This window comes from Sus scrofa, chromosome 1 (assembly GCF_000003025.6).
Source record: "Sus scrofa isolate TJ Tabasco breed Duroc chromosome 1, Sscrofa11.1, whole genome shotgun sequence".
NCBI lineage: Eukaryota > Metazoa > Chordata > Mammalia > Artiodactyla > Suidae > Sus > Sus scrofa.
In genome coordinates this window covers 4874305-4899685 of record NC_010443.5, presented here as the reverse complement: position 1 = coordinate 4899685, position 25381 = coordinate 4874305, and the positions used below count along the sequence as shown (strand labels likewise).

Below are 25381 nucleotides of genomic sequence, written 5' to 3'. Positions count from 1 at the left end.
TTAAAGGTTGGAAAGATGACGGTTTCTGGCAGTGTGATATTAATACCATTAATATGCCTGCATCTCCGTTCCACTGTGCTCATATTTTATTCTATCTATTAAACTATCATAAAGATTACCTATAATTAAAGATGATTTAGCGTCTAAGCCATAACCGGATATCATTTCATGCAAACACATTTAGGGTGAATTCACTTTAAAGTAGACTAATAAAAACATTATCTACAAGGCACGAGATTAAAAACCAAAAAGACACTGTATGTAGGCAGTACAATAAAAACCCTGGTAACCTCTTCATGGATTCATACCCAAGTAGACAGCACTACATAAAAGAAAGGGCTGGCCAGTTTTTTGTTTCCTAATAAATCCTTTATTTCCAGTATTTCCAAAACTCTGTCCTTAATTTTCTTCATCACCGGGAAGAGCCAGGCAAGCCCGTTCTCACTTTTCCATCACGGTTTAGTTCACATTTGTACCGACTTGACCCAACAGTTACATTTGCAGCTCCAGAAAGCAACGATGAAACTTTGTACTGGCTTTTGTGTTGAGCTGTACAATTTATTTCTCTCCTGGCAACAGATTTTAAATCTCTCTTCCTCCCCCTCGCTCTTTTCTTCCTTTTCATGGGAACTGTTTGGTGAGCGCCGACAAAGCGCTGTGTGTGTGTTTTTTTCCCCTTTGCCTGGTTTCTGTGTCGGTGTGTGCAGGCACGCATTCATTAACGTAATTCCTCCACATCCAACAAGAGCGCAACATAAACCCGGGAGAAAAAGCCTCATAAATATTTAGATGCTCCTTCTACCTTCCAAACGGGAGCGAAAAAAGCGTCTTTAGTGAGGAGTTGGTCTGGGTTAATCTGCATGTGAATCAAGAAGAGGCACAAAAGGATGAAAAGGTGTTGGAAACTCGAATACAAACCCTCTGGTCTCCAGGGGGTCATTCATCTTGTTCCTGTCAATACCGCGGCGGGGCTTGGCTTTCTTCTGCGCATGAGCACACAGAGCCGGTTTCCAAAGACGGATGGCAAAGGATGTGTGTGCTTTGTTCAATCTTGTAGTTTTCTAAGGAACGAAATTGCTTTACTCTCTATATTTGACCGATTTCTTCATTCTTCTTAGCTGCTGCTATAGCCAGGGATGATGCATCTCTATTTGGCGATGTATACAAATACGTAAGACAGGACGTATGGACAAGATTTGTGTGGGGGGCGCAAAATATACCTGAAGCTTACCACTCTTTCCATTTTTAAGTGTACAATCCGGTGGCATTAACCACGTTCACGATGTTGTGTAACCGCTACCACTATCTGTTTCTAGAACGTTTTCCTCACCCCAAACAGAAGTTCTGCACACATTAAACACCTCTGACTCTCCTCTCCCCCAACATGAACAAGGATTTTTTTTTTTTTTTTTTTTTTTTTTAAACGCCATACCTACTCCAGACTCGCTCTATGGAGTTAGAACTCCTGGCACTTGATTTTGGAGGGACTTGGGAGTGAAGGAAAGTAAAGATAAAGAAGTGCCTTAAAGCTGGAAAAGTCTTTCCTCCGAAGTGTGGTTTCACTGAGCCCATGAACTCAAAGCCTAGAAAAGACTATGGGGAAAGAAAACTTGGATGCCATATGGCTGGTCTTGTTTTCACCAAAATGAAAGACAATGACAGCAAAAAGTTATAAAAAACTCTCCCTTCTTGTAAGGAATTGGTTTAAGTAAAATTTTCAAAATAGAATTCAAAGGGAAACACTTGTAATGCCTAATATCGTTTGAGACAAAAAAGTGGATTTTATATTTTATAGAACTATTCCATCAAATATTGGGGGATATACTATACTTGACAGAAAAACTGAAGTGAAGGCTGGGAGGATAACCAACTGTAAACATTAATTTATATTGCTCTTTCCCATTTTGCAAATCTCCGGGGTTGCAGCTGTGTTGCTTTAAATAAACATATCAGAGTATTACTGGTCAAATTCTATTACAAGGCAACACATTATGGAGGAAATCCAAACCTCTAGACTCTCCGCTTTGAGATATTTTTAATAAAAGTTCAGGGCAATTTTTTATTTTTATTTCTTTTAATTTTTAAAATTTTTTTGTCTTTTTTTTTTTTTTTTTTGGTCTTCTTTGGGCCACACTCGTGGCAAATGGAGGTTCCCAGGCTAGGGGTCTAATTGGAGCTACAACTGCTGGTCTGCACCACAGCCACAGCAACACCAGATCTGAGCCGTGTCTTCGACCTACACCACAGCAATGCTGGATCCTTAACCCACTGAGCAAGGCCAGGGATTGAACCAGCAGCGTCATGGTTCCTAGTCAGATTCGTTTCCTCTGCGCCATAACGGGAACTCCCAGTGCAATTTTTTTTAAAAGTGTGGGCAGTCCTATGGAGTTTGTTCTGACGGGATCTCATTTTTTGTTACACAGAGACAGGCTCCTTCCCTAAGAATGAGTATTATCAGTTGAGACCACATGTCCGTGACTAATACTCTTCTTTCCCTAGTGGAAGTCATGCCTGTTACTGTTGCTAATTATTTAAGGAATTTTAATATTCTACATAATGTGAAGATAGGATTATCAAGAGGACTTTCAGGGCAAGTGTTGGGGAAGGGGAGAGAGCAAGCAGAGTCGGAGGCCCAAGGGAACTGGCTGAAGGGGCAATGTTGGTAAATTGGAACCGGGCAGTTATGGTTGTTATTATTTAATGAGAAAGCTATCTCTAATTAGCTCAGCCAAAAAGGAGCTAATGACCTATTCATTCATTAGGCAATAAGAATCAAAGATTAAGAAGTGCAGGGTTCTTTTCTTTTCTTTTCTTTCGCCTTTTCTAGGGTGGCTCCCTCGGCATATGGAGGTTCCCAGGCTAGGGGTCTAATCAGAGCTGTAGCTGCCGGCCCACACCACAGCCACAGCAACATAGGACCTGAGCCGTGTCTGAGACCTACACCACAGCTCATGGCAACGCCGGATCCTTAACCCCCTGAGTGAGGCCAGGGATCAAACTCACAACCTCATGGTTCCTCATTGGGTTCATTAACCACTGCGCCACGATGGGAACTCCAGGGCTCTTTTCATGGGGCAATTGACATCCTCAAATAGCTTCATCCTCTGTTGTCAATAATCTCACCGAACAGAGAGACCCTGCTTTTCTGGGAGTTTCAAAGAGAGTGGTAGCAATGACTGATGAGCCTGCCTTGGGTCAGGTGGCTCTGTGGGAAGGGCGGGGAGTCCTGTGTGTGCCAGCCACGGTGGCAGAGGTATTACTCCACACCCAAATCACACTGCGGTTCCCACCAAACGAGAGAGGTTCCTTATGGAAAGGAGGAGGAAGAAGGGAAAATATGCTGCATAGACAACTCTAGCTGCAACAGTTTACCACGAATCAATCCTTTATTGAGCTCAATGTATACGAGCTGTGCTGGCAAAAGTTAGCTCGCCAAATGCATATTAATTAAAGACAACCACAGCATTTCTTATTGAGGTAACAGAACGGTGCAGCTGAAGAGATCTGCAAGGTGGCCCCTTCTCCGGCCGTGTTTTCAGGATGCTCATTTTCAACAAGCCTTCATCCAGGAGGCCCCTCTGGGACAGGTGACAGTGGAGGGCATTGCCTCAGCTCATATTTTGTCACGGGAACTCAGTCACGTGGCCGTGACTAACTTCAAGAGAGGTGGGAAGTGTCGATTAGCTGCGTGCTCAGGAAGAAGAGAAATACCTTGACAAACTGCTGTTGATCTTTGCTTCATCAGATGCCAGGATCCTGCAAGTGGACTGCAAACCAGAGGCACCTGTTGGGGCCTAACAATAGCAATTACTGAGCTGTGACTCTGTTGCCAGGCCTCTGCGTATCTGAACTCACACAGGCCCACTCCTCAACTGAGAGTTGGGACAAGGAGCCTCTTTGGAAGATGAAGAAGCAGAGGCACGGAGTGGGGACTTAACGGCCCAAGGCTGCAGAACTAGAAACTGTTGGAGCCAGGATTTGATACAAACCTGGTGAACAACCCAGGGGTGTTGGGGAGACTAAGTGGGGTCACGCTTGTAAAGGTCTAAGTCGTGGGGAACACAAAGGAAATAATCAGTGGAAGTTATGAGGCCCCAGAAAGCTCTTTCCTACCAAGTCCCAGGACCACTGTGGGGGCCGGGACCCATGACGGACAGCATTTGTGAGTCTTGTGAGGTCATCTAATTTAATCAGATTCCAGTAACAAATGACAGGTCCAAGGGCCCTTTTATTTACTTATTTTTCCTTCTCTGAAATAGTTTCCTATGGTTAACATCACACAGAAACCAGCACCTTTTCCTCAGCAATGTAAATCTTGCCAACAATTTTAATAACAGCCCAGAATCTTAAAGCTCTCCTGAGCCACCTCCAACCAACCTGAACCTGAGGGTATATGGGAAGACCAGAGCCACGTGAGCGCTCTGGGGTTGAGAGGTAGATGAGCCGGAGGCCGGGCTAGCGGCAAGGAGGGGCATTTCTGTGTTTAGAACTTGAACAATAAAACTGCTATTAAGCTCACTTCCTAGCAAGTTTGCCTTCTGGAAATTGTTTCCTTGTACTCTTTTTTTTTTTTTTTTTCCTCGTGCACTTCCCTTTGCTGCTTTTATAGAATGACATTGGTTTTTGTTCTGTTTTGGTTTTGTTTTGGCTGTGCCCGGGACATGTGAGAGTTCCTAGGCTAGGGATCAAACCCGGGCCATAGCAGCGACCCGAGCTGCTGCAGTGACAACACTGGATCCTTAACCCCCAAGGGAACTCCTAGAATGATATCGTTAATGAATGCTGTACAAGCAAAGTTGAGGCCACTGAACACAGTATCAAATGAAAGATAAATGACAAGGAAAAATCTTACGAATTTTTTTTTAAAGCTATATTTGCTGGCAAGCCTGCAAAATCTCCCATCCAGAAAGTGCAATGACAGACATTAAGAACAAAGTTATGGGACATACACATTGTGCTGCTAGTAGTGCACAGTACGTTATAAAAATAAATAAAAAGCTCCATCAGTCACAGCAGCAAGCTTCAAGTAGCCCACACTCATGGCACCTCCGGGACAGGAGAGGCTGTTGGGCTGGGAGAAGGCAGAGGCAAAGAGGCAAGCTACTGAACTTGAAACTGGGTGGGGGAGGGGAAGGCCAGAGGGAAGGCCCAGCCCTGAGCTCAGATTTGGGCCCTTTGCACCCAGTTCAATGATATGGCCAAGATTTTGCCTTGGGCAGATCTGGCCGAAAATATGCGACAAGTTTTTTGCAAATGGTCTGAAGCATTACCTTTGCTTAGTGCATAATTGTTGTCCACAAGTTACAATAAGCCAGTTTTATAGAAACAGATAACTGGAGGAAAATTCTTATCAAGCCCTTAGAACGTCAGGGATCCACTTATAGTTCAGACTGAATCACACCCCTTAGGAATCTATTGATAACTCTGGCCCTCTTGGTAACCAGAAAACATATGATGCAAATGTAAATTTTGTTCAGCATTAGTATTATAACGGGTATGTGATTCACTGTGAAGCCAGACTCATAATTATGAAACTGTTTATTTGAAGATTCTTTTCTCCTTTCAGCTACCTTGATTAAATTGTGTGTCCTGGCCTTCATGCTGAAAACCATCTGGATACCTTGAAAACCTCTAAGAGAAAGTGTTGGCTCCACCGGTAAATTTTTCCGAGCCTCGATGCAGGGCCTGGGGCTGGGACTGGATCTGACCCTGGTCTCAGATCTAGTCTTGCTGAAGCTGAGGCTGCTGGCTCCCTCGGAGACACCAAGGCCACTTCAGGGAGGGCCCTGGGAACCCAGAGCTGTCACTGTCTTCCAGTTGCTTCATGCACGACCTAGTGGAACTGACATGCAGCAGCCACTTGTGAGTGTGAAGGCAGTCGGCTCCTCCCACCCCACTTGGCGATTTCAAGTTCCCCAAAACACGAGCTATTTTTTCCCATGGTATCTGATGTTAAAAACAGGGTGGCGGTGTTCACTGCTTTTCTTACCAGTGTCTGCTGAGACATAAGAAAGCCTGGTTTGGCTCAGCAGGCAGGGGGCGGATGCCCCTGCTCCTTCACTCGGCTATGCTTGCAGGCCGGAGCCCCGGGGCCAGGGATGGGAGAAAGCCCATCCGTTGCTCAGACCTCACATTTTAAACCCTGGGTCCACTCACAACGGTTAGTGTTAGAAGGTCTGGATGGAGTGGATGGGGTCGTGGGAGCTCCCGCAGGTCTGGAAGGCAGAGCCTGTCCACCTGAGTCACGGCCCCTCCACCAGGTGGCATCTTCCCAGGTCCCTCCACTCGCTGCCAGCTCAGGGGTTTACAGGACAGGGACGAGAGGCAGGCAGTCTCGCCTTTTCCACCTTTACCCCGCAGCCCCAGAACTGTTTCTATCATCTAGCAGCTGAAAACTGGGTCTTGGAGAGCACGAAGGCCCCGCGCCAGCTTCGGATCAGCCATTGTTGCTGCTGACACACAGCCAGCCTGGGATCAAGGCTCCTTTTCATCGAGTTATTTGTCCTTTTACTTCCTAGTGTCAGCAGTCCTGAGAACAGGAAAGGCTTTTGTGCAATAGGAAGTGGCAGGAAACTGATGACTAACTAGTTTGAGCTCTGTAGATGCAATTTCAACGTAAATAGAGATATTTACACACATTCCAAGACACGTGTGCACTGATAAATAAGCACTAGAACCAAGCCTTACTCTTTTCAGTTTTTAAAATCATGCTGTTTCCTGAGCGCTTCCGGTGGTCCAGGGATTTTGCTGAGCACTTCACATGCATTTACTCACATCATCCTGACAGCAGCCTTAGGTTGCATGGTCCCATTTTACAGGTGCACAGTGAGAGTCAGAGGTAATTTAAAGGATCCCAGGACTTCCGTGGCAGCCGGTCTAGACCCCTGTGCTCAGCTGCCTCCTCCAGGGACCAGCAAACTCTTCAGGGTGAATGAATGTTTTAGGACCTGTTTCATCGCGTGGGGTTTAAAGATACGTCATCGACATCGTCTGTGAGAAAAGCATGTCTATGGTTTGGCAGGTGGTTATGTAGGGCCACGTATCATAATTTCATATTTTCACAGTTCACAAGGAAGTAGTTCTCAGACATCCGTGGTCTGAGCCTAGAGGTGAACGACCTCCTTCCCCCACCAGGCTCATGGCTAATGGCCCTGCCAGCAAGATGGCCAGCCCCTCCCGTCCTGCTTGGTGTCTGCTCCATGTTCCAGACAAGTGACAGGGCCTGGCTGATGAAGTGAAAGTGTGCCTTTGTGCAGTCAGGCACCGGACCAGCTGAAATGCTGAAACCTGGTCAGCTGAGGGAGAGGAGCAAGTCAAGTCGGCTACCGGTCCCTAGGGGTCCAGGAACCTGGCACAGAGAACGCCTGCTGTCTCGGCCCATCAGCCGCTGGGCCAGAGAGGAAGCCGGTCCTGGAGGGGAGGGAGCGGGATTATTGCTGACACGGCAGCTGGTGGGATTGCTCACAAGACTGCCCAAGAGTTCTGTGAACCCAATCTTTTCTCTCTTTCCTCATCTCACAGTCTAGCAGCTTCGTGATCTTGATTCCATCCTTCCATTCTTTCTGCTCTTTCCGTGGCTTTACCCGCACAGAGAGATGACACTGGCACGAGGCAAGCCCCGTCCCACTGCCTGCCACAGTGTCCGGTCAGCGTGCCACTTGCCACCACTACTTAATTCCAGGCTCCCGGTGTAAATACGGGGCACCGGATTTAGAACTGTTGAACCAAAAGTGTTACTCATTTCACTATGTTACATTTTATTTCCACCTTAAAGTGATTCTTCCCACCAATGGGGGTGGAGAGAACATCCCTGTAATTAATGCCAGTTCATCAAGTTGGTGACCTTGGAGATCTGTAAAAGGTTACAGGGACGCATTTTTACAGGCAGGCTGGGACAGAATACTTAGGCAACAGTAAACGCTGGCCTCATCAGCGTGACTTGGACAGGTCAGCGAGGGAGTGTGAGTGGCTATGCAGGACTGGGGAGAGAGCCAAGTGGAGGTTCTTGGGTGGGAAACAAGGGTTCACCATAAAGAGGATGATGAATCTTTTTTTTTTTTAACCTCTGGCAACACCTGTTTACTAAAACATTATTTGGTGAAAAATAGAAAGGAAAACTGAAGACTTTGATATTTCATGGTAACCCAGTAAACATGATTTTCATAAATCTTCTCAAGTTGGATATATGCTCAAACAACTTACATTTTAGACAAAAAATTACCCATTTTAGTTGCAGTTAGTAAAAACCAGTAAACTCAAGTTTAACGGACATGATGACATGAAACAAACAACTGTCTAAATAGGTAAATACAAATAGAGGTAATATGAAAATGTTTTTAATGACTTGTATGGCGGGTGCACAAAGGAGCCGGAGAGCCTGCTGGCCAGGTGGGAGCCGGGAGCCGGGTGTCAGGCCTTTGGTTGCTGGGTCAGGGGATTCTTAAGGGCTCTGGGGAAAGGGCTGGCAGTGTGGTTAAGAGCTACGGGCAGGAACTGGGCCCTAGGTGGTGTGGAGCATCAACGCTGCAAATAATTGTTTCTAATCTTATACCTAAATAAATATTAAGGTTAAAGTGATCCTGATGAAATTTCATTGCTGTACAAGTCCCTTCAATATTAATCAAGAAGTACTCATTTTCTGGCCTGTCACAGAAGCAGAGGACTATTGGGTGTTCTAGGCCACCCCAAATAGCATGTTTCTTGCAGAGTGAGACCTACCTCATGCTCCAGGAATCCTTGCAAAAGCTGTTCATCAGCAGAGGCCCCTCCCTCCCCTCCTGTTTTCCTAGCCACTGAAGACAAGGACCTTCAGACGCTACTGTTTACTCTGGTAAGTATTCGGGCTGTGAGCAGCCTACACAGCTGCTTGCCTTCTCTAGAACTCAAATCTGTCCGTGTTTCCTTCTTCACTCATTCATTCATTCATTCATTCAAACAAGTCATCATTGAAAGTAGATGACTCGTAAAGCATATAAAGAGCAGAAAGAGGAAAAGGCCTGGATCCCACCCTCTAGGAATTTTTATGTTCTCCTGGTAGAAGTTCTTCCTCTAGGAGATCTAGAGGCAGTTTTTTTACTGTTCCACTTTTATTAAGCTGTAATATGTTTTTTTTTTTTTAAAGGAAGGTTTGGTTTTAACACTTTGGAAATGATAAAAATAAGATCTTCTGTCAAATGTCTTGTGTTGTCTAAGGGAAACAAAAATCCATACATGGAATTTTTTTATTTCAATGAGGGTGCAAACTGGACACCGAAGATTTTAAAATACATTTCTTATTGCCATGACATGATCACTATTTGTAGACAGGGTTATCCTAGCACAGAAATTAAACTACAACAGAGTATTTGCTGATATGGATGAAAACCTCTGATTCAGAGTCACAGATTCTAGAACTTCGAAAGACTTTCAGGAGCACTCCGTTCAAATCTCAGAGACCTGGCGCTTCACTCAGTGCCGCACAGCTCACTAGGCTAGACTCAGAGAAACTTTTTCTACCCAGCACAGCATTCGTTTCTCCACAGGACACCAGCAGGGTCTCAACTATCACCATTGGTTGGAAGACTGACAAAAGAGAGACTTGGATTACAGCATTTCAGTCATGAAAAGACAGCTCTTCAGGGCACCCAAATTTAACTTAGAGAGGGGCAAGCAACGTGGCGTAAGTCACTCAGGACTTGGAAGGTCTGGTTTGGACATTGTCCCCAGTGTTTACTAGCGGTGTGACAATTTACTCAGTCAACTCTCTGATCCTCGGCTGCTTCTCTGGGACATGGGGGGTAGTTGCTGTGTACTCAGATAACAACTGAGGTGACTGAGCGTTCTCAGGGACCCTGTGAACATCAGCCCTCTGACTCCCTGGTCCCACTGAGAACTCAGTTTAGAAAGCAGGGATAGAGAGAAATAGCTAGAAAAATGGAAGGTTTAGGTTATCAGTCAAATTTCATTAAAAGATAATGGCATTCAATTAAATGTCTGCGACATGAGTAGGCACTTCCCTTGCTCCTAAAACATTTATTCACATTCGTTATTTAAAACTAACACATAGGTTATGAATCACGCAGTATCTTTTCAATATGTTAAAAAAAAAAAAAAAACCACCTTAATCATAGATTCATCAGGAAGGAACCAGAACCTAAAAGAAAAAAACAGAAAACAACAAATCAACCCAGTCCAGCGAAACATGACAGGAACAGTTTGGCAATCCTAAAACCATGCATGTCGAATGTTGATCAAAACAAAATGCCTTTTTAGCTCACTCCCATACTCCCATAACTAACAGACGATTTTTTTTTAAGATAAAGTTTCTGTTTAAATATAAAATGAAGATTAGATTACATGGCACCAGGGCCTGCACCCTGGCTGAAAATGTTTTACCTCTAAAGTTTCATTTAGGGTCAAAGGAGTAGAAACCTGACACCACCAGTTATCATTTAACCTGGTGCAGCGGTTTAAGCTAAATGTTAGTATTGTATCTGCAACTAATATGTTAGTGGTTTAAAAAGGCAGCACGGTGGACATTAGATGGGAGCAGTGTCTTTCATTTGACAAATGCTGTATTTACACTAAGATATAAATATTGCGCACTGAAAGGAATCCATGGTACTATTTTATTGATTCATTTCTTTGTATTAAAGAAAAAATTCCCAAGGCCCTCCTCTATGAACACTTTAGCCTGACATTTGAGGCCAACTGCAATCTGGCACCTCCTGCTTTTAATGGAAACTCCTACCCTAAAGCCTATACTTTACCACTTGCCAAGTTTTCAGCTCAGTTGCTCTTCCTCAAGCAGGAGAGCAAAGCTAGCTCCCCGTACTATCTTACTTTGGTTTCCAGGTAGCTAGTGCTTATTTCCATTCTTAAGGCATTTTGTCTTTAGCATATACCTTCACTAGGTAACTTTTCATATGTATGTGATATTAACTCCCAGCATGGTAGTAAGTGTCTTAGGGATAATGATAGGTATTCAGATAAAACAGGACTCAATATTTGTCGATTAAGATATTCACACTTAAAATCTGCCATTTTCAACCTTTTAAATAGTACCTGATAAGCCATCTCACAGTTTAAAAGGATACTCAAGAAATCTATTGGAGTTCCCATGGCCAGTGGTTACCGAATCCGATTAGGAACCATCAGGTTCTGGGTTCGATCCCTGGCCTTGCTCAGTGGGTCAAGGATCTGGCGTTGCCATGAGCTGTGGTGTAGGTCGCAGACTCGGCTCGGATCCCGCATTGCAGTGGCTCTGGCGTAGGCTGGTGGCTACAGCTCGATTCGACCCCTAGCCTGGGAACCTCCATATGCTGCGGGATCTGCCCTAGAAATGGCAAAAAAAAAAAAAAAAAAAAAAAAAAAGAAAAAATCTATTAAGACATTGGTATTTACAAAGATACTAGGGGGAGGGAGTTCCTGCTGTGGCTCATTGGTTAATGAACTTGGCTAGGATCCATGAGGATGCAGGTTCGATATCTGGCCTGGCTCAGTGGGTTAAGGATCTGGTGTTGCCGTGAGCTGTGGTAAGGGTCACAAATGTGGCTCGGATCTGGTGTTGCTGTGGCTGTGGCATAGGCCAGCAGCTGTAGCTCCGATTCAATCACTAGCCCGGGAACTTCCATATGTAGAGCGTAGCCCTAAAAAGAAAAAAAAAAAAAAAAAAAAAAAGATACTGGGAAAACCTTTTAGGAGGACTAAGATTTTTAAAAAAAGAACATTTGGGACAAAAAGCTGTCAAAGACTGATGCTTAAGTCCAAGAAACATTTTAGTTCCTGTAAGAACTCCGTGGTACTGAAGAAAAAAAAAGTTTGTAATACTGTAATTCTCTATTTTTAAGTGTCAAGAATGGCAACGAACAAATGGAGCCCATCAAATTTAAAAGAACAGAAAACGTATTTCCACTCATGGTTAATTAATGATATTAAATATGGAACCATTTTTAGTGTCGACATATAGATGACATAATTTCTCAACAGGAAAAAGTCGTTATAAGGATCTACAAATTGGGAGTTCCCTTCGTGGCTCAGTGGCTAACAATGCCGACTAGGGTCCACGAGGACGCAGGTTCACTCCCTGGCCTCACTCAGTGGGTAAGGATTCAGTGTTGCCATGCGCTGTGCTGTAGGTCTCAGACACGGCTCAGGTCCTATGTTGCTGTGGCTCTGGTGTAGGCCGGCAGCTACAGCTCTGATTAGACCCCTAGCCTGGGAACCTCCATATGCTGCAGGTGTGGCCCTAAAAAGCAAAAAAAAAAAAAAAAGATCTACAAATCGCAGCAAACCGCAGCCCACCCATACATATATTGTAACTTACAAATACATTTAACGTATTATGAATGTCACAAAGATGACTTTTTTGTAATAATGTAGTTAAAGTCTTTCTACATTTAATTTTTAGATGTTTAAGCTTCTGGAAGGCGAGTGATGTATCTCAAGAATTTTTGTGCTTCTCCCTGCGCTTGTCATTTGCTGGGTAATTAAAGGTGTAATATATATCTAAAATGCTTGAGGCAGGGCTTGAGAGAGAAAAGAGAGAGATATTGTGGATACCTGAAGAAGGTGAGGGGGCCTCACCCTCCACAGATCCAGTTCTGCCCTGACTGGGACCAGCCACTTTCACTCTCAAGCATCGGCTATCTTCCTTCAGAACTCTGGCTATTCGCATCCACCTCAAATGTTTGCTGATGGATTAAAATACAGAAGTAAAGGTTTTGTACAGTTCCTAGAGCATAACAAACACTTAATACTTTTTTGGGAAGATATATTTAATGTGCCTACATGTGCTATGCACTCTTCCAAGTGCTGGGAGTTCCAAATAGAACAAAATAAAGTCCTTGCTCTCCTGGAGCTTACACTGTAGGGGGGGAAGGCAGACAAACAAATATATCCATAGATAGAACATGTCAGGTGGAAATAAATGCTATGAAAAGTAGTAAGGGGGGGTAAGCAGATAGAATATAGAAAGTGTGTCTACATAATGCATATGCTATTTTATATAGGGTGGTTGGTTAGTGAAGCCTTCTTTGATAAAACCTGAGAAAGAGTGGGAGGAGCTTGCAGATGCGTGGGGAAAATCCTTCAAGGAAAGAAAACACCAAAGCAAGGCTTGCTTGGCCTAATTTAGAATCAGGAGGGATCTGGAGGGGGGTGGGCTGCAGGCAGAGCCCAACATGTCACCGAGGCAGCAGGGGACCAGAGCACCTGGGGCCTCACAGGCCCCAGTAAGATCTTTGCTTTTCATCTGAGGGGGGAGACCACTGAAGAACTGTGAACAGAGCAGTGGTCCATGTATATTTGAAAAGGTAAAACGTGGTAGCTATTATCAAGTGTTGTAACCAGAAGGGATTTAATACACGGGAAATTGATACTGCCTACCACTCTTCTTTTCCCCTGATCTGGTTCACTGAGATTTTAGGAACAGGTCAGCCATATAAAATTGCAGTTTCTATGAGTCAAAAATTGTCGAATATCATCAAAAGTCTCAATCCCATTGGATAGGGTTAGTAGCAGGGCATAGCACATGGGCTTTAGAAGAAAATATAGGTGGACTTGAATCCCAGTCCCAGGACTCATGAGCTACAGACTTGGACAAGTTACTTAACCTTTTTCTCCTTGAGTTTCCCCTTATATAAAATGGAGATAATAGCATAATCGAAGCCGCAAAGTTGAAAGAGAAATTAAAGGAGATACACAGGTAGAACATTTAGCACAGGGCCTAGGAGCTTAATAAATAAGTGAAAAGACCAAGGAGGAGAGTGAACGTGTTACATTACAGAATCAAATGAGTAACTTAGTACCAAAACCACTTATTTTCCCAGGTACTCAAGAAGCATACCTTAATTAGTTTTCAAAGAAACAACAGATTTTTGTTCAAATTACTATTCCCTGCATTTATAAAATTCATCCTTCGATAGATATTAAGTAGGTGAATATATTACAATTTTACTAAGTGATGGATGTTAGTGAACTTAAACTATTTGAGAATTAAATGTTTTTAACTTTGTCTAGCAAAGCAATTCTATTTCCTTTATTAAAGTAGCTTAATTTTAAAAGTACTCTATGGTTTTTAAACGAACAGGCCAGAAGCTACTTGCCACTCAAGAATATTTGAAATTCATTTAGTAGTTTCAATACAACTCAAACAGTGTTCCTCAGAATCTGAAGCAAAACTACCAAAAACCCCAAAAAGCCAACTTAAGTTCTTACAGGTAAAACACTGTAGACATGAGATAGCTATTTCAGCTATGTGCCACTCATGGAATGGTCAGTTTGATATTAAATAATTTTGTCTCTATTATTAGTTGAACGTGTTATAAAGGGCTTGGAATAAAATGCAGATGCAGATTTGGTGGCTGACAAAATTCAGCAGTTTTCTGAACCGTAATTGCATTGTTGAGGTTCAGAAAATTCTTGCCCAAACAATATTTGAAATCTATTTTGATGCATGAAAAGACTCTTGCTCAACGTATGATTTCTTTTTCAACTTTGCAAATATGAGTGTTGACTTTCGCTTTTCCCACTAGGTACACGCTCCTTATTTCGCTTCTCCAACTAGGTACACGCTCCTTATTTCGCTTCTTTATTGCGGCTGCCTTTTATTACTGGATACTGATGCCATCACGAAGCGCTGATGCCATCACATCGCAAACAGCGTTCACGTTCTGCTCCCGACTCGGTCCAGCCGGTGCGCCCTCCTCACTGCAGCTGCTCTCAGAAGAGCGGGATGTCGCAACAGAGCGGACCCCAACCCCAGAGCGCGACCGCCGCTCCCACCCCCGCGGCCACCGCGACGGCGACGTCGTCGGGGCTGCAAGAGGAGCCCAAGCGGGACCCGCCGCTCCTCAGGCTCCATCCCGCCGTGTGGCTCCAGAGGCCGGAGGAGACCGGGGGGACATGAGGGTCGTCGTGCGGTCCCACCAACCACACAACCACAGTCCGAGCCCATCGTGAACACGTCCTGCGCAGGAGGACTCGGGGCAACACAATCGTTACAGCGTGGGGCAGGGAGCGAAGACCCCTCTACTTCCCCACCACCACCAAGGGTCCGACGGCCCGGCCGCTGCGCACAGGGCTCTCCGCACCAACACTCGGGGATCGGCCCCATCCTCGCTCTCCCCCTTCCCGCCGGCGCGCCCCCTCCCCCGCCCGCCCCACGCAGGCGCGCGGCAGGCCCCGCACCTCCCCCTTCGCTCGCGGGGCCCCAGCGGGGGCGGGGCGACCCTCGGAAGGGGCGTGGCCGCCGGCCTCGACGCACGCACGCGCTCTCGGACCTTACGGCTACGTGTCGGGCCACGTGACGCCCACCCCGAAAGTCCCCCGTGAAGCAACAGGACGTTAAAAAAAATTTTTTTTCGGGGTGGCGGGGAGGGTGGTTGGGAGGCTTTTAAAGAACCATAATAACGGGGGAGAGGATGGGGCCGTGCGGCGGCGAGCGCAGCCCTGGCGCGCCGTAGCCCGTCCCGCTGGAAATCCCTCTCACCAAACGCCACAGCCCGACCGCGCCCGCCAGACGAGCCGGCCGGCAGCGGGGAGCGCGAGGCGACGCGGCCCGCGCCCCCGCCCCAGTCGAAAGCACAGCCACCCGGCGCCCTCCCCCGTCCGTCGGCCCCGCAGCGGCCCCTCCCTCCGCTCCTGCTCGCCCGGGGCGCCCACCCCGGCGCCCAGGCCGGCTCGCCCCGCGCCGCCTCCGTCACGCTGCCCGCCGCCGGCCCTTCAGGCCGCCCACCCCGCCGGAGGGCGACGGCTCGGCGGCGGCGGCGCCTGGGCCGGGGGCTGCGGGGGGCGGCGGCGGCGGGAGGAGGAGCGCGCCGGCCGGGCCCCGCTAACGGCCGCCCTGCGCGGCCCCGCCCGCCGCCCGCCCCCGGCCCTCCCCGCGCCGCCGCCCCTCCCCCCGCGCCGCCGCCGCCGCCGCCGCTGGCAGCGCCGCCTGAACTGAGGCGAACTCCGCCGCCAAGTGAGTGAGGAGGAGGAGGAGGCGAGGAGGAGGAGGAAGAGGAGGAGCGGAGTCAGAGCGCGGCGGCAGCGGCAGAGGCGGCCGCGGCGGGGACCAGCCCAGAGAGACCCCGAGCCCGCGGCAGAGGCGGCGGCGGCGGCTGAGCGGGCGCGACCAGCCGAGCGAGCGGCGGCGGCCCGGCTCCTCCTCGTCCGGCGCCGAGCGGCCCGCGCCCGCACTCGGCCCGCGGAGACCCGCCTCCCGCCCGCCGGCCTCGTGAGGGACGCGCCGAGCCGGCGGCCGAGGAGCGGCGGCGGGCCGGGAGCGCGTCGGGCCGCGGGCGGAAAGTGCCTGCGGGGGCGGGGAGAGCGCGGCGAGCGCGCGGTCCGGCCGCCCCGGCGCCCGGCGCGGGAGCGGAGCGGAGCGGGACGCCGAGTCCCGAGCGGCCGGCGGCCGGGGCTCCCCGCCCCTCCCTCCTCTCCGGCGGCGGCGGCGGGCGGAGTGAGCTGCGGAGCCTGGAATATGGTCGGGGAAATGGAAACGAAGGAGAAGCCGAAGCCCACCCCAGATTACCTGATGCAGCTGATGAACGACAAGAAGCTCATGAGCAGCCTGCCCAACTTCTGCGGGATCTTCAACCACCTCGAGCGGCTGCTGGACGAAGGTGAGTCGCCTCGCCGGCCCCTCGGGCCCGCGCCCGGGCGGCGGCCCCTCTTCCCGGGACCCGACGCCCGCCGGAGTGGGGAGGGCGGGAAGGTCGCGGCCGGCGGGGACCGTGCGCCCGGGGACGGAGAGGCCCGGGCGGGGCGCACGGAGGCGGCGCCGAGGCCGGGCTCGCGGGGCGCGCCGGGGCCGGGGCGCGGGCGGGACCTGCGGGCGGGACGCCCCCCCCCCCCGGCCCCTGGGCCCCGGGTCCCGGCCCCCGCGCCCCGCCCGGGCCGGCCTGGGCGCCGGCGTCGGAGCGCTGGGGGAGCCTGCAGGCCGGCCCTGCTGCGCCCCGGCTCCCGGCCGCGCCTGCGAGCACCGCGACGGCCCGCAGCCTCGCGGGCCTCCGGGGGAGCGGCCCGGCCTGCCCGCCCCGCGCCCCGCGGGCGCCTGAAGGACACCGGCTCGGGGCCGCTCCCGAGGGGCCTTCCCGCGGGTCGCCGGCGCTTCCCCCACTGGGAGATGCCGTGGGGCTTTGGGTTTTTCGAAGTTTGCGTGGCTTGTGAGTACTCGAGGGGAGTAGCGTGGGCTCGCTAATTGAGAGGGGTTCCACAGCCGACCGAGAGTAACGCCGCTTCAGCCCGGGGCGAGGACCGAATGACAGCGGAAAGCACTTTTTGTCCTTTTGTTTGGGGAAGCGAGAACTGTTGGGGAGTTTAACTTCACTTCGGGGGGGGGTGTGAACGCGAAATACCGCGAGGACAAGTGTAAACGTAATCCCGAGTTTCAAAGAACTTCGGCGGAGAGCTTCTCCCGAGGACGCCGTTGCCTTAGTTTGCAAGACAGGAAATCAAGACGTTTGAAAGGGCGACGATAAAAACGAGTAAAAGTTTGCCAAAACGCTGTGTTGGTGGAGAGCTGTGAGGAGCGACGAATGTCGAGAAGATTAATTTTGACCCACTCTGGAATTACTTTAACAAGGTCTTGTAGCAGTGACCCGGAGTGTTAATTTCTGGTCGCTGTGCACGTCTGTGGACGCCGAGGGAAAAATATGACCAACAAAAATGTCTGTTTTGAAAGTCGAGTAGCAAGGAGTTTCTCTTTTCTGTGTAGAAGCATCCCCGGAGGACTGTTAAACGAAAACGGAAAAGTATATTTTATACAATGAACAATGGATTCCAGATTTTTCACAAGAATTTTGAGGAATTTTAACCATATAGAGCTGGAGAAAAAGGAATCTGAACATTAGAGAGTTGGGATGTCGCGAAAGAACAAAAGACCGGAAATGTCTCCGTGATAAAAGGTGGTTAAAGAAGAATCCCTGGAGCTTTTCTTGTTTTGAAAGTCACAGAAACAACTTAAAAGTACAGAACTGTTAGATTTTGTACTTTTTTGTACGAACCAAACTCGTACTGCGAACACATTTTTTTGCTTACGTGTGTTAAGTATACAGCTGTGGCCCATCTTGAAATGAGCTTTTTCCTAGTTGAAACAGCAAATTTGTTAATATCAAATTGTTCCGGAGAAAACTTGAGCTGCCCCTTTAAGGGATTCTGCTTTTCCTATTTGTGTTGGCATTTGAAAGATTGTGGAGGCAGAAAACTTTCTGGAATGTCAAAAAAAAAAAAAAAAAAAAAAAAAAAAGCTGGAACTCTTAAATTGAGTATTTCCAAATGTGGGCGCTAAGGGGCGCCAGTTATTTTTTTTTTAAACATGAGAAATGTTTGGAGCAAAATGTGGACCATAACTTAATAACCTGACCTATATTGCAACTTAAATCATAGATCATTTCCTTTGTCATTTTGTGTCCATATATGTATTTGAAAACATTGAAAACACTTTCTTTAAAACTGTTGGAAAAATTTTATCACATTGCTGAAGTAATACGCTATTTTTTTCTGGGCATATTTTGATGAAGGTTAAGTTTTACTAGTAGTAAAAATTTTTAAGATTTTTTTTTTTCCTTAAGCCCAGTTGTGTAGAAGGAATCCTTTATAGTAAATGAAAATTGACTACGTTAGAGTTAAATTGCATTCTTTAAATTAATATGTTGAATTTAATCAAACAGCATAGGAGATTATAAAAAAAGTTTAGAAATATTTTCACTTCATTTGTACTATTTGAAGTAAATAATTTGAGTTTGTCTGATTACTTCTAAAAGCCTTCTCGTTTGTACTTCCAAGTTCGTCTAAAATCTCTAAATGATAATTTGGAGTTCTGTGTTAAAAAGTTTCTAACCTTTGGCTTGATTTCTAATCTTCTAAATCTATAATTCCAATTATATTGTTATTTCTAATGAAGGTTTGTTCCATTTCTCTCTGGTTGGAAATAGTAACCATTTGAGTTTTAAATGTTGGACACCACATTTTTTCCCCTTTTAGTGGGGCTTAATCCATCTCTTGCCTTAGTCTATCATTTAGTCTTTTCAGCTCTTAAGGGTAAAGATTGCTTCTGTATGGTAGCAAGGATGTTTTAAAAAGGGACAGCATAATGCCTAGGAAGTTTGATTTTTTTTTTTTTTTATCAGACCCGTACAAACATGCAGGAAAAAGGGCTATTCCTTAGTGTGGAATAAGCTGCTTCCTATAATTGTTAGCTTTATTATAAACAATTTGACTTGAGAAGAATATTGGTTTCTGAAGTGCATCGCATTTTTTCTATTCTGGGTGATTTACTTTTGAAATTTGACAGGTTATGCTTTACCCCTTTGTGGCCTGTCGTTGTCCAAAACAAATTAATCATGACTTCTGTTTGTGGTTAAGAATTACAGTTTCCTTTGTCCATAGGATTGGCAGAAAAATTCTTTTTAAATATTTATAAAACTATAAATGTTGCTTAGTGATTAGTTTCATCAAGTTAAGATACTGTACTTGGTTACAGTAGATTTATCTTCTGATAAATGGAAGTTTTGAGTGAGTATCAATTCTATTTCAAAATTTCTTAGAAAGTAAGCTTTTAAAGAATTTGCTGGTCAGTTTGAGAGTTTTTATTTCTCTGGTTTACATTTAGGAGGTCTGTGTGCTACTTTGTTTTTTTTGATTAAAACTTGACTTTAGACAGCATTTTAATTTTATGCCAAGTTAACCTTTAGCCTATATTTTGATTATGGATTGTGAACAATGTTTTTGTTTTCTGTTTCTTTGGGGGTAGGGGAGGGGTTGTCAGATTTTTCTCCTAACTATCTAGGACATGGTTGCTTTGGTAGGTTGTGAATGCATCTAGTCTGGACCACTCTTATAAAGGACATAATTTCAGTTGATAATTCCAATATTTAGTCTTTCATTGACCCTAGAGATGCTTACAGATAAAACAAGTTTTAAAGTCTTGTCTTCTCTCTTTAAAGAGAAGTTTTCCACTGAACCCTGGGATCATCCGTGGGAAAGAGTAATTACTCCAGGGTTTTTTTTTTTTTTTTGAAATGTTTGTCGTGAAAATGAAACTTAAGCAAGAACACTGAATGCAAATTCTGTTTCAGTAAAGTATTGCAATTTAGAATTGAGAAGGCATAAAAGTAAAAATCAGTTTGACTTAAAAATCTCAAATGGCGGAAATGAAGATCTAGGGATATTAAAATTAGATTTTGACTTCATTTTTTAAGTAGGTATGAAAATTAACAAATGTATGGTTTATGAGGAAGGCTAGCATAAATCTTTTTATTGTAAATAACTGAAAAATTAGTGTGTGGCTTAGAAAAAGTGAGCGAATGTGTTAGCTTCTGCATTACTGATTGAAAAATTTGTTTTCATTTTTTCATGGTCTTTTAGGGTGGAGGAGGTGGGAACATATAAATTTTCTTTTTGACCACAATTTATTTTTTCGCTCTGCTCCTTCTCCCTTGAAAATGAAGGCAAAAAAATATTTTAAGTTAAAATTTGCTTTACTAGTTAATATTTTCCACATTAATATTTTATTTATTATGCATTTATTATGGGATGTCTCATACCCTTAATTTTCCTACACCTAAATTTTTTGAGAAATCTTGCTCAGTTTAAAAATTACATGGATATTTGTTGGTATTGAAAAGACTCTTGCTGTATATTATAGTTTTAGAGGGTTTTGTTTGTTTTTTCCTGAAGAAGCATTGTTGACAGTAATCAGTGTCTGTGACAAACAGCTCTTATTTAAGTTGAAGTAATTAATGTGTTCTTTAGGAGCAAAGATTGTGCTTTTATATGCACAATCCCTTGAATTATTAGTAATGAGAAGGAAGACAGTATTTATAATCAGTTGTTCTTTCCATTCTTTTTTCACCTCACCCAGGAGGTGTCACCAGCTATATTAAGGTAATATTGGAAGTGATAATTTGTATCAAAAGTTATTTATTCTGTACTTTTGAAGCTTAATTTCTCTGTAGGCAGAATACGTATTCAAAATGCCCATAAATACCATGACTCAGGTTATTCTTTTTTCTTAACTCTATCCAGTTTACATGTTCTGTAGCAAAAGCTCTTCTCCTAGGGATATAACGTAGTTGAGTTAATAGAAATAGGTCTCTGCTAATCGCGTTTGCTAGTGTGTTTGGTATGAGTACCTTTTCTTAAGTGCTTTGAGAATATCAAGTGAAAACAAGTTAATCTGGCCTTTTTGATGCATTGTACACATTATATTTCTGCTATTCTCCTCCTGCTAGTCACTGTCCTGCAGCTGCTTGAAGTGCATCAGTTTTCCATAAGAACAGATGGTTTTTTGGCTTACTTTTTATAAGTGAAATAGATGCCTGCAACAAAAGACATGAAACGTACCCCTCCTGGGCTTTACTGTGCATGATTCAGAGTCCCCTTTTTTGAGGCCAATGTAAGGTTTTTGTTGTGTTTTTTTTTTTTTTTTTTTTGACTTTTTTTGGTATTAAGAAAATTACACCAGTGTGATTATAAGGGTAGCTTTTTATAATCTGACTGGAACCACATTTTAATTTCCTTGAGAATTCAATGCTGCTAATACACTTTGAATTGTAATGCTGCAGGTATAAATAAAACCTGCCCTACTCTGTTGGAGATGGTGGAAATGCTTTGCCATTATTAGGTTTTATTTTTTGATTTCTTAAAAGACAGAGCCCACTGAGCAGTTTTGTGCTTCTGATATGTCAGCCATTGGGAAGATCAAGGATCTGTTTTAAGGCCAAGGGAAGGGGGATAGTGCATTGGCCCATGTCAAGAAGTCATCGTTAGAATTATGTACCAATTTTTTATTTACACGATTGACAGGACTTCATTACTTTTTCTGACCTCTCCTTTTTTTTTTTGACATTAAGACAGTTCATTGTGAATTTTAAGTGCATTAATGTATTTCTCTCTTAATGAGAACTTTTAGGAAATGCTTATATGCATTTTTTCAATTGGCATTTCAGTTTGGGGGCTCAAAATACTAGATTGTTTGATGTCCGAGTAAGATTTTTACAGCTTTATTTTCATTTAACAGATAGCGTTAACTTCTCATAGTACAGTTTGTTTTGTTAATGTGACTGTGTTATGAAATTTGACTATAAATATAAATAGCCTGTGTTAGGTACTACTTTCTATGTAGTTATCATACTTAACATTGTAATATTATTATCTCTTTCTGTTTCTGTTTCTCCTGTTAGAATTAGTTCTTTGAAGGTGGCCACTTCATAGCTTAGCACATGTATGATCTCATATGTTTGTTGAATTAATGAGTGGGTTCACACTTTAAATCCTTTTTTTCATTTCTGGTTTCTCTAAAACATGGGATTAAGCAAATAGTTTTGGGCAATTAGAAAAAGGTATATGTATTTTTTTTCTTAAAAATGGTATTTTTTGATGTCTCGAAATATTTTTTTGCAGTACTTGCCCTCAAGGAGCCTTTACTACCATTGGTATGAATAACAATTAGAAAGACAAAATTGTTTTAAGCAGTAATTTCTAGCTAGTCCTTATACAAAGTATACCAGTCCATAAGCAGAGAAGACTCATCAGTGCTTATCTCAGTTCTTAAAAGTTTTGGCATTTATGGAATTGTATAGGTGAATCTTCCCTCAATTACCTATAGAAGTCAACATTTCTGCTCATATGTAGGTCTATGTGCTCCCTGCAAACACAATAAATGAGAATGATTCCTTGTCCCTAAGTGCTGCTTTGATGTGCTCAGGATAAATAAGGATTCTTTGAATGGTTTTAGTTTAGAGGAAAGCTGAGTATAAACATATGTGGCCGTTATAGTAATTTAACACAAATAGCACTTTTTAAAACACAGGTGTTTCTTGAAGCTAATTTGAAACAGTGCCATTACTTAGAAGACTGATAAATTGAAATTTTCAGTTAACTGAAATTTAACCCTTTTAAAAGGAGTCTACTTTTCTGTTTTAGTCTTAATAGTGTTTTAAAATAAATCTTTCAAGAGTTTTTAACGAACACATAGCTTGTAGAAGACAGTGATTTTCCCACAATTCTTGTAATTAACAAAGCAATAACTGAACTTAATGTTTTCAACATTTCCTCAGTTTCCTGAAGCCAGAAACTCTAGTTTGAAAACCCAGCAATCCTAAAAAGTCTAATAAAATAAACAAAATTTTGATTATGTTAGTAATTTTGCTTCATATATTCTAACCTGTATGTTTTATTAATCTAAATTTTGAGGTTGGTGAAATGAATCAATTTGCTATAGCATTTCTATTATATTACTTTTGATAAAGCAGAATTTGTCAATTTGGTTGCATTTCAAGGGTGTTGAGGTCTCAGAAAAGCATCAAATGTGCAGTTAGATCCATTAAGTGGACCTATGCTTATATGGCCATGGTGATAAAGAAGGGGTGTGTCTGTGCAAGCATGCATATGTATAAAGGGAGACATGCAGTACAACTGAGCTGGCCTTGAAATCTTAGAGAGTGGGTGCTTGTGAAGGTGAAGTTCAGAGCAAGGAAGGTTTTCAAAGTAATATTTGCTTCGCCTCAGGATTGAAGTGATTATATATCAGCAGTGAAAAAGGGAGTAGATTTTGAATAAACATTGCTTTTGGCTTTTGTGCAGGACTAGTTGTAAAGATTGGGAATGATCACCTGGTCAGTTGCAAGTTATTAGAGGAACTTTTGGCTTTTGTGTTAATTTAATAGTTTAAAATACATAGGAAAAATTAAAAGTACATAATATATATGTTTATTACATCAAGGAGAAAGGAAAGCACTGGTAAAAAACAAATTTTTATGCAATTTTTACTTGATCTTTTTTTCATTAACTCTTGTCGTGGTATTTTATAGTCTCAAAATTCTTCTACAAAGGTATTTGAAGAAATGTATATGTTTAAAAAAAAAGGAAATACAAAACATTTCTTCTTAGATGCAGTTGAGTGTGAGGTATGTTAAAGCAATAGAAGCTCATGGAATTTCAGAGCTAGCAGGGACTTGAGAGTTGAGGGATGAGGTCTTTATTTCATAGTGCAGAGACCAAGGTATGGAGAGGTTGTGACTTGTCCACATCACAAGGCAAGGTGATCTGTTTGATGAATGTACCACTCTCTAAAGGGAACTAGAGAAGGAAAACCCAGAATAGTTCGTGCGCTAAAAAACTGCTCTTGCCTCAGGTTGTGAACATGGAGAAAAAAAGTAAAGGGTTTTTGGTGATTCTGTGGTATGTTGGGCTTGAGCAAAATATTGATCAAGATTTTGGAGCTAGAATATATATATTATAATGGAAATCTTTATGATAGTTAAAGGACTAAAAATAAGAAAGTAAAGGTGTAAAAAAAAGTGAAGGTGTTTTTAGAGGATTTCAACTTAGTCATTTAAACTTAGTAACCAAAGGATAGAACTTTACCTTTTAAATTAATATGGTACAAATCTAGTGACTATTTATTATTGTTGTGCTCTTTTTATTACTGTGATTACTATTTTTAATAACTACTCGAGGAAACAACCTGTGACTGGGATTTTTTTTATGTAGAGTTTTAATATTGTTAGGTGATTCAAGTCAGGAATATACATTTATATCAGTTTTAGATTAGCATAGGGTAGTTAAAAGCATGGTAGGCAACTCTGAAGACAGCCTGAGGTGGATGATGATGAGTGGAAAAAGAGCTGTGCAAGGTGGCCCCTACCTCCCAGTCCTGATGCCCACATCAGGAGCATCCACTGTTTCTTTCAGGTGTTTGCAAAAAAAAAAAAAAAAAAATTAAGTATGAACCACAGTACTTTGCTTGTTGTGCTGCAGTTGTATTTCTCTGATAGAATTGCTGTTACATGGCAGGCAAATAAACTTTTTTAGAGGAAATAAAAATTTCAAGCCAACACCGAATACAAATTTCTCTATTAACTGCCCTTAATCCTTTATTACTGTTGCTGCTGTCATCATTGTTGCAGTGATGCTCCCATTGTTATTATAGGTTTTCAAGTATTGATTCTGTGTATGTGTGTGTGTGTGTGCATGTGTGCCTGTGTACAAGCCTGAGCCAGCTTAAAGATGAAAATGAATTTGTGTTTCTGTCTACAAGCTAATGAAACCATGTTGCAAAGTAGGAGGAGGTGTTTGATAGACCTGGGGTCTAATCATGACTTTGCAGTCAACTAATTAGTTTGGTGATCTTGGACAAGACGTGTAACTTCTCTGAATCTCAACTGCTTCATCTGTAAATGGAATTATCAGCTGCCCTGCCAACTTCAAAATACTCCAAGGCTGGAGAATAGTATATGCAAAAGAGCTTCTTAGACTGTAAGGCAGCATCATCTAACTTCTGTCAACATTTTAAGGTTGTTGTTGATAGGATGGACAATCAGATAAGCGAAGCAGTTTGTAGAGAATGAAAGAAAAAAGGAAAAAAGTAATTTATTTTATCCATATACTTATCAGCTAATTTTTATGTGCAGGA

General features: G+C 43.9%; 1 protein-coding gene and 1 long non-coding RNA gene across 11 annotated transcripts in view; one reads left to right on the top strand and one right to left on the bottom strand.

Moving 5' to 3' along the window:
• LOC106506356 lies at positions 3368 to 11202 on the bottom strand. The gene is made up of 2 exons (XR_001301609.2): positions 10099 to 11202; positions 3368 to 9561 (listed from the first exon to the last, which is right to left on the bottom strand). It is a non-coding gene; the product is annotated as an uncharacterized LOC106506356 (long non-coding RNA).
• Positions 16300 to 25381, top strand: part of QKI (QKI, KH domain containing RNA binding) — a 150812-nt gene continuing 141730 nt past the window's right edge. For 6 of the 10 annotated variants that reach the window (XR_002341609.1, XM_021083632.1, XM_021083630.1 and 3 more), the window contains exon 1: positions 16311 to 16586. Coding sequence is in view for 8 of the 10 variants with exons in the window: in XM_021083632.1 (XP_020939291.1) it covers positions 16445 to 16586 (142 nt within the window). In the remaining 2 variants the exon portion in view is untranslated. 10 annotated transcript variants of the gene reach the window in all.